This window comes from Homalodisca vitripennis, chromosome X (genome assembly GCF_021130785.1).
Source record: "Homalodisca vitripennis isolate AUS2020 chromosome X, UT_GWSS_2.1, whole genome shotgun sequence".
Lineage (NCBI taxonomy): Eukaryota > Metazoa > Arthropoda > Insecta > Hemiptera > Cicadellidae > Homalodisca > Homalodisca vitripennis.
The window spans coordinates 62,260,124-62,270,177 of record NC_060215.1 but is presented as its reverse complement, the minus strand read 5'-3'; the positions used below and the strand labels follow the sequence as shown (position 1 = coordinate 62,270,177).

The following is a 10,054-nucleotide window of genomic DNA, read 5'->3' as shown; positions in this document are numbered from 1 at the left end:
AGATAAATATAGGGCCTGAAGATCTAATTGCAGAAAATTTTTGTACAAACTAAGCTTTCAAACCTGTGATTTTTAAAAAAACTCTGATTTTTTTACAATTATACCACTCAGACCTTCTTCTTTTCGATTCATCTGTTTCATATATAATACCTAGACCTGCTGCACCAATTAATTGTTCTATTCACAACAAGATTAGCACATTCAATGTGTTACTCAACACTGCTAAATGTTTAATACAACTGAAGTTATGAGTAGAGAATGCTTGATTTTGCGGGAGATTGCATAGTGTGTAGGGGACCTCACACGAGCGTCGAGTCGTTTCATCTTTAATCAGTAATATGACATAATATACAGGGTGTATTTACGTTTTAACCAAAACTTTTAGAGAAATTAATTCCGAAAAGAATAATGTAAAATAGGCTAATAATAAACAAACACAAAGTTGAAACAAATTAATGTTTAATTAAATCAACACATATGAAAAATAAGGCAGAAAACGTAATATGTTTATTAAATGAACGTTCATTGTATAAACCAAACATTTAATGGTGTTTTTTCAGTCAAGTAAATAGTTACAATACGTTTTACAGTATAAAACATTGTAGGTTGAAAAACAATATTTTAAAAATACAGCGTCCATTGAAATGCTTTTAGTTTATTGAAAATCGAGAGCTGGCAACAATGCTGCAACAATACCTGAATACAAGTTATTATTGAACAGCTATCCAACAATTCAGCTGCTGCAGTAACTTGGCTATCATCTTTGGTTTGTGCAGTGCATGAGTATTGTGTTATTTGTACTTTATTCGTATTTTTAACAACAAGATGCACTTTTTACATTTTCAAATCAAGAGTACGCAGATATTGTTTTCGTCTATGGTTTTGCCACATGAAATAATCATATGGTTACATAGAAATAATCATGCAACTAAACGTGAATATAAAAGACGATTTCCGAATAGAAGAACACCTACTCACGTAACATTTCCATTGGTTTTCAATAACGTACGAACAATCGGATCTTTTCCAACCGTTAATTGTTCGAGAGAACGTCTTGTAATACAGCCTGCACGCGAACAAGATAATATAATTGACATGATACAACGCAGTCCTCAACTTAGCACTCGCCGACTTTCAAATAGATTAAAAATATTTTGTACTACAGTCTAGAGAATATTGAAAGAAAAATAATTTTATCCCACTCACTTACAAAGAGTTCAAAATCTTCATTCAGGTGACAGTGAATTAAGATTACAATTTTGTTGATAGATGTTAGAAAATCGAAATAATGTAAGTTGTCTTTTATTCACGGATGAATCGCTGTTTACAATATACGGAGTTCTAAATTTGAAAAATAGTCACCGAAGATGAACTGAAAATCCAAAAGCAGCTGTAGGGTCGAACTTTCAAATTAGGTTTTTCGATAAATGTATGGTGTAGTATAATTGGGAACCAGTTAAATGACCCATTTGTTTTCGAAAACCGCCTTAATGGTCTTGTGTACAAAGACTTCTGCTTGAAGATGTACCACTTGGAAGAAGACATCAAATGATATTCCAACATGATGGCGCACCGGCACATTATTTACAATATGTTAGAGAATACTTACAGATAAGTTTTTCAGGCAGATTGATTGGTCGAGGTGGACCAATTAATTGGCCTCGTAGGTCCCCTGTATTAAATCCCTAGGATTACTACCTTTGGAGTAATTTTAAAGCAACTTGTATATGCATAACCAGTTAATTACAAAGAAATATTGAACCGAATTTTAAACGCTTGTGAACTACTTACGAACGACCGAGATGCTATCAGAAAAGCTACTCGTGGTTTCGTTAAACGCACTAGATTGGGCATAAATTATCAAGGAAATCATTTTGAACACCATTTATGGGAATTGGAATTTATGGGTATGGGAATTGGAATAAAAGATTAGCAAAGATCGGCATTTAAAATGTTTTTTTTTTTTTACGAAGAACATTCGTTTAATAAACAGATATTGCATTTTCTATCTTATTTTCGTATGTGTTGATTTAATTAAGCATAAATTTGTAAACTTTGTGTAGTTTATTTTACATTATTCTCTTTGGAATTACATTCTCTAAAAGTGTTGGTTAAAACGTTTGAGTGTTTATTATCCATTTAATGTACTTAATTTTTCGAGACCGAATTTAGCATATTTTGTCAGATATCTCAGAAATGGGTGGTTTGGACATATTTTATTAAATTTGTTGGTTCATTTGACATAAAATCGTATAAATTTAACACCTAACTTTACACCATAAAAACATTAGTTTCGCATTATTACCTTCCTTTCCTAAAAATTCTGGTGAAATATTTCACTAGCTATAGCTTGCTTTCCATACATATCTTTATATGATTTTTTTATTTTTTGTTATATGATTTTGATGACAGGAAACCACCTGAGAAGTTTGTCGGGTAACTTATGGAACACCCTGTATTTTACTATAATTTACAGAAGCTAGCTGCAGGATAATTATTGGACCAGAACGGAATATTTTCGATACTAGTGGAGCCTGCCTTTTCCACAGCTATATTTTAAATTTCATAGCATTCATATGCATTTTAAAACTTCCTTTTATTTTTTAGCTCATATATATATATATATATATATATATATATACATAAATATATATTCTGAAGTTTATCTACCACAATTTGTCATCCTCCGAAATCTGGCGCCCTGGGACTTGGCCTTTTAAGCCCAAATGTAAATCCAGACCTTGACCTCGTCATCCCAATGGGCTTGGTAAATTGTGAAAGTACACAAAAAGTGGGATTATTTAACTATGTAATGACATCTTTTAACTGTAGATTTAACTTGACTTAGATTATTATTTAATGGTTTCAGTGGTATAATTTCTATATTATATTTTGCTAATATAATACATTACTGCTTTTTATAATACAGGAGTAGATGTTATTGTATTGAAAATATATTTTATTGTAATAATAAATTGTTAGTGTCTAATATATAAATCTGGAAAGAATTTTAAAGTTAGTATGCCCTTATATACCTATTATTGGAGGAAATTCCTCTGTTGCTACTACTAGCTTAGACCCATCAATTTATAAATACCAGGGACATGTACGCCAAATCATATAATATTGTCTGGTATTAATTTATCTGTTTATGATAAAACAGTGTATTTTCTCTGAAATCGTTGTGTAAATTTTGCCTAAAATTATGGATTTACTTAGAGATTTGACCATAATAACTGAGATGGTACTGTGAAACTTGTACAAGTAGACAATGTCATTAGACAAAGTACAGTATTCACACAATTCTAAAACAATGATATTTACAGTTTACTTCTAATAAGCTTTTCACCTTACCCCTGTTACTGTCAAAATTCTGTATCTACGGACTTTATGTTATACATAATTTAGTTTTTTTAATAAAAAAAATGAATGTTTACTAATTCTGGCCACTTTAATGTGTTAAAATATCTTCAACATAACATTGTAAGTTTTTGAACTTTACTATAATCAAAACTTTAGTCCTAGTCTATATTACGTTTCAGTTTGAATACTAACTGTACAAAGTATAAATGATAGTGCACGTCACTCAGTCAACTTGCTACACTTTTCAGATATTAAAAGCAATATTCTGGAATATTATTTTACAAAGTTCAATAATTTCAATACTAAAAGTGCTCTATTTTCTGTTAGAGTGATTCCTAAAACATTTATCCTGTACAAAATGGTGGTATTTTAAAGGTTTAAATATTCATCTTATGTCAACATTTTGTGATAGTAACATTGAATCTCTTTCCTGATTGAAGCTGGGTGTTACTCTAGATTGCGAGTTAACATGGAACAAGCACATATACATAATGTGCTTCACAAGACAAGATGGGCTATTATGATGTCCATAAGCTTTGATGACACAAACTGGGGCATAAAACCGCACACGGACCGTTGGCAATACTGTGTGATTTTGTAAAACTCTCAAATAACCTATTGCTCGCTAGTCTTGTGGATAAAGGTAGAGCAAGCCACAGTGAAAGATAAGCTTTTAGAGACTGGTTGTTAATAACAGGATCTTTCAGAAGCAGTCATACAGTTGCACTTGAAGTTCTTTTACCTGTTTCAGTGCCTCACAATCAAACACTGATGATATTGCTCTGAATTTCTCTAGTAGAACTGTTGAGGAAACGGAAATCAACAGTGTGTTGCCTTAACTTAATACGTCAGTTTTTAATTTCTTAAATCTCTACCTCAATCTTAAAAACACTACATTTTTTATCTACGAATACTAATTCAAATTTACCTCAAAATTTTATCTGTTAAGGAGAGTGAATGTTGTAAACATCTAGGACTTTGAATAGAGGATGATCTGAGCTGGTGTACTCATATTATACATGTATGTCAGTCTTTACCATCAAAGTTATTTTAATGTGCCATCTTTAAAATATCTCAATACTTTCTCCTAAATCTTGTTTACTGCTCTCTCATTGAGTCACACAAAAAATTTCAATTGCAAATTAGGTATAACATAACAGTACGCTGAAGTTTTGTTGTAACGCTCTATTCACAATATTCGTAAAACTAAGTAAGAGTCAGCTCATCAATAGCATAATACTTAGATCAAATTTCCAGCAATGTGAATTGATGTAGTAGCTCACAATCCATTGCAATTTCTGGAATACGGATGTCAGTGACATTTCGATACAAACGCTGTATTAATTCATATTAACAGTTAATAATTCAATCAATCTAAATTCAATGATGTTTTGTAGGTTTTAAAAAGATAAGGAGCAGTGAAGTGCTGTTGGTTAAAATAAGAATGAAAACTACTAAACTGACAACAGCAATGACTGTAATCTCTTTGCTCGTATGTCTGGTTGCTGCAACCACAACTGAGCCGACAGCTGTGGAGGAAGATCACCAAGGTTTGTGAAATAAATATAATAACTTCTTTATTCACGACAGATGTAGCATACTACAAAAATATTGATAGCAGTTAATGAATTGCAAGTCTGTATTATATAAAATGAAAAAGTAACCTCTCGAAACTGCACACATAATTATATGTATTATTTACGTAAAAATAAATTTTTCAGCAGCAAGGGATAAGAAAATGGACAAGATGATGAAGGACATGTACATGGCATTTATGTTGGCTAAGAACATGATTGGTTTCATACTCATGTTTGTATCACCCATCATCCAGATCAAGGGATTTGGACTGTCTGTGATTAACACGCTGGTGAACATTGCACGTTTCGTGCTACAGATGCAGACAGCCAAACACATGAAACTGCTGCTTAGTTCACACCATCCCCACATCAACTCCTACGCCGCAGCGGATATAGAGGACAGATGGTCAGGAGTGGGCCCAGGACAGTACGCCTACTACTCCCCTCCACCCAAAGGGTAACTGGGACTATGAGCCCAAGGCTCTCACTCAGCCAGGTATGGAGGTAGATTTACCTCCAGCACAAGCAAGCTATATCTCAGGAGGTTTCAACGAAAGAGTTTATCCTTACTATAATCCGAATGACACTAGGTTTAGAAGATGACACTACCCTTCCAAAATACTATGATATAGATTTCCCAATAGTAATATTAATAGTACTTGATAATTCAATTAAATGAAAAATGTTATTTCATTGTAATTGGAATATTCAGAATGCAAAAACTGTTGAATTAATCGAATTCCGCCATAACTATCTTTGTCAAAAAGCTTCAAATTTTATTTGATTTTTTATGGAAGTAATCCAATGAAAAGTTTAAAAAACTTGTTTTTGGATCTTAATATCTTCTGTCTTCATGACAGAAAAAAATTGTTTCTTAAATACAAGCATATTAAAATAGTTCCCATCTTTGATAATTTACAAGAATACAATGGTTCAGAAATACAAATCTTGATTTAGTCAACATAATTTGATTGATTTGGAATATGTTTTGATCATTTTCTTAAGGGGTGAGTAAGGTACAAGGTCATTTATGTAAAGCGTAGCAGAAGTATTTTTTCAAATAGAAATTCCGTTGTGATTTACATTAGACAAAATTAAAGAGTAATGGATTACATTTAAAAGTAGTCTTAAACAAAAAAATATACTTAATAAAGTCAATATTAATAAGAAAATTATGGTAAACATGTTTACAACTACATAATTTAAAAGTACAGCTCTTTTGGAAAATCCTAGAGATAAGATTAAAATTACATAAAATATAATGGTAGATACTGTCATGCCTGAGTCAACTCGTTATCACTGTTTTGCTTTTGTGATGATAGCTGATATATTATATTATTTTAAGTTTTATTAAGTCAGGAATGAGTAGGAGATTCTGTTTTGTTGGTGCTGTAATCTTACAGATACTAGTCAAACTACGTGTATGAGACGTGCACTGTATCTTATATAAGAGTTTGGGGGATTCGTGTTGTTTGATGTTTATATGTTGATAAGTTAATAAATAAGTCTTTTTATTTTGACCTGGTTCTGGGATTGTTGGTATAAATCTTATATTATGTATTTACAGCTTGAAGCAATCCATTGTATTCTTAAGCCTGATGGCACTGTCAAATCCACATGCAACCAAATAAAAAAAACACAGAGTAGGCCTATACACATACACACACATGACACAAAATTAATTAATTAAAATATTGCCTAGCCTAGCCTAGGCCTAAAAAAAATTAAAAAACTAGAGAAAAACATGACAGTACGGTCAAGTTGAGCGTTGTGTATGAACTGGTTGGTTTGTTCACGTACATGTCCCTGACATGTTATGTTCGAAGATGCCTTGACCATGGACATTATGTGAACAAACCAACTAGTCCGTGCATAATGCTCAACTTGGCCATACGCTTAAGAATGTAATGGATTGCTTCAAGCTGTGAGTACATAATATAAGATTAATAAACAAGACATTTTTGAATTACATTTATTTAAAATTTTATTATTAATTAAAATAATAGATTGTTAATTATTTATTAATAAGTTTATTTTTAATCCCTAGACATCATTGAACATATAAATCTTGTGGATATTTAAAGTTTTTGGTGTGAAAAATAAACTTTAAATAACTTGTTTTACAGTATATAAAAAACTGCAATAAATGGAAGAAATACTCTGTGCAGGGGAATCTCAGTACAAAACTACATTTGGCGCTTAGCTGTCACTACATACCTGATCTTGTATCAGTTAAAGGGTTAAGCAACGTTTAATTTTAGGAATATCCATTGAATGTGAAAATTTGTCATTACCTTTGTGTTTTTCAAAGGGGGTAAATTTTAGAACGATTAAAGTAATACAAATAATTAGGTGTAAACTCTGTTGTGAATTTTATTAAAAAAATTCTTATCAAGTTATCAGTGATCCTTTTTGAGATACTTCATCCTTCAGCAAGAACCTTATTTATACCTTAACAAAATTGTTATAGCAATTAATAGGTTGCTATAAAATATCGTATTTGTTTGGTGTTTTATTTATGTCTCACATTATAAGGGTGATTATTTGAAAATAAGTATTTGAGAGGTTCGTGTTCCCCTAAGATGTCTTCAATTGTGAATGCATAAAATGTATTAAAATTGTAATTATACATGCAAATAATTAAAAGGAGTTATTTAAATGACAAACTATTTAAATTAACTTGTATATTTGGTTTAGAAACTCATAGTTTTCTTTCATATTACGCAGACATAAAATAAGTTATATGATTATACAATGAACCTCAGGGCCAGTTCTAGATATTTTGACACTCTTAAGCTAGACATATTTTGATGACATGTAACCTGTAAAGACAATATTGAATATTTTTTAAGTCTGTATATATAGTGCCACTTAGATAATCTAATCATGTTTGACATTATTATTTGAGCATTTAAACATTTCTCTAGTGCTTAAATTGCACACAAAAATTTGCATATGTGTTCTAAAAGTTAAAAATGTCATGAAAAGTGAGTGTTTACGATAACAATCTTCCAGGCTGTATTAGAGGTATTTCATCAGGTAAATTACTAAATTATTATTTTAAACATCTTTAACAATTTTCAGACTGCTTTTCCATATGTCTGATTAGGCTATAATTAATTATAATTGGTGTACTAAACTCAATATTTGTCAATGTATTTATTTATGTTTAAAGCTTTAATTAGTCTATTGATATAATTGTAATTTAATTTAATTATAATGTAAACTTATTTATTTATTAAACATGTTATTTTGTTATTTATATTGTGTTTTATTTCATTGTTATAACTCTGAACACACTGACAATACAGGTGTGAAAGAATGCAACATTAATTTGAAAAACATATAATGCATCTTGGAAAATTCCTAGCCTAACTACATTTTCAGTTCAATGAGGAACTATGAGGAAGAGATACAATACAGATTTTAAAATGCAAAAATTATATAGAATATAATTTATAAACCATTAGTGTTGACATACAGTCATGGTGTTTTATATACATATATAACATTTTCTTTAGCATTGTGACACAAAAATAGTAAAATTTGAAGAAACACTTTTTTTATTTGTGATGAAGTTTTATTTAAAACATAGATGCATCAGTTGTGCATCTGGTAACTAGTTTGTGCTCTCTTAGGGGAAGTCGGATGGTCTTATCATGCTCATTAAATGTAATAACTTAGATTACCTTTTTTAACAAAGTATAAAAGATAAAATGTATTTTACATTTTATTTTAAAGTTTGGGCTTTTAAAGTCAGCTTTGATATAAGCAGACAGTTCTCTTTTCATCCAACAAATTAAATTAAAAAATTGTTTTTTAAAGTTACTTGTTTAGGTAAAAATTTGAAATAACATTAACTACTAACATTTTATTTTTCTTTATTTTGGGATTTCCTCTCCTTAAAATGTAAAGCATATTTTCTGAAAAAAAAAAAAAATTACCTTGATATCTTGAGAAAAGGTACATACTGTAAAAAAACTAAACTTTCGGAAACCAAACTTTTTGTAAAATATATGAAATTATAAAAGATTAAAACCTACCTTACATTCCTGGACCAAGATTGGTTCTCCTGACCTTCATAATGATCCTCAAGTTTCCTTTTAGCTAATGTTTGTGTTTATCTCTTTTTAAAATTTATTCTATCACTTTCTCTGCTTTGCGGATTCTAATCTCATCAGCCATCTTCATACGCTCAATGCAATTCTTTCCAGGACATATTCCAATTTACTTCAGAATCTTACATTTTATCATGTTTCCTTGGTTCTATGAGTCTATGGCTTCATAGACACATAATTCAAGTATACTTTTTTTTGTACAAAAATGCTTTTTGGCACCCATGATCATATTACGCTATTTAGCAACTCTACAGCATTTTGAGTCCCACCATGTAAGCATCTGCGGAGCATGAAAGGGTTTGCCAAGTCTTTGAATATAGCTTCAATTGTTTCATCCATATGCTGCCAACTTAACTCTACAAATATCTTTTGTACAGAGTAAATTAAAAAAAGAGTTAAATTTTCTACTGTGTAAAAGTCGTATTTGTTAAAAAAAACATCAAATTTTCCTGAGGTCTTTTGCACGCTATAGAAACTGAATAGAATAATCTTTGTGTAAAATTTGACCTAAAAGTATGTATATTCAGATAAGCTGAGAAAAAATATCAAATTTTGTGCAATTTTCATCATCCGACTCCCCTTAAAATGTATGTCTCCCTAAATCTAAAACCTGATCAAATTAGACCATGTTGAGTACCTGAATGTGATTCTTGTAGGTTTTAAAAGACAAAAGTTGTATTATTATGAAAAAAAATATAAAAAATATAATGATACGGTTCAAACACATTTGCATTAGATATACAATTAAACATATACTATGTTTGCTTAATCTGAAAGGCTTAATTTTTGAAAAGTAACCTTAGTTATAAAATTCTTATAAAATGAAAAATACTTCCAATAACTAGTTTTTTACTCCATATATGTTATCCAAATTAAAATTGTTTCTGTAGTCTCATATGTGCATTTTTGAAAACTGCAGATTTCAAACTATTCATAACATACAGCAATACAATTTCATTATTTTTTATGGCTTTGTGACAGTTGGATGAACTGATT

The 10,054-nt window shown here is 30.3% G+C and overlaps 1 protein-coding gene across 2 annotated transcripts; it reads left to right on the top strand.

Annotated features, from left to right (window-relative positions):
* The first annotated feature begins 4,664 nt into the window (after nucleotides 1–4,664).
* On the top strand, nucleotides 4,665–8,086 carry LOC124369067. 2 transcript variants are annotated; one of them, XM_046826781.1, is made up of 2 exons: nucleotides 4,665–4,913; nucleotides 5,088–8,086. In XM_046826781.1, exons 1-2 carry the CDS (start codon nucleotides 4,808–4,810, stop codon nucleotides 5,399–5,401), a joined length of 420 nt encoding a protein of 139 aa, XP_046682737.1. In that variant the 5' UTR covers nucleotides 4,665–4,807; the 3' UTR covers nucleotides 5,402–8,086. The 2 variants fall into 2 exon arrangements, with proteins under 2 accessions (XP_046682737.1, XP_046682736.1); XM_046826780.1 differs by having other exon boundaries at nucleotides 5,085–8,086.
* The last annotated feature ends 1,968 nt before the right edge of the window (nucleotides 8,087–10,054 follow it).

Coding starts and splice junctions, on each gene's coding strand:
- LOC124369067 (XM_046826780.1), top strand. CDS start 4,808: ATGAAAACTACTAAACTGACAACAGCAATGACTGTAATCTCTTTGCTC. Junction 4,914..5,084: donor TGTGGAGGAAGATCACCAAG/GTTTGTGAAATA, acceptor TAAATTTTTCAG/CAGCAAGGGATAAGAAAATG.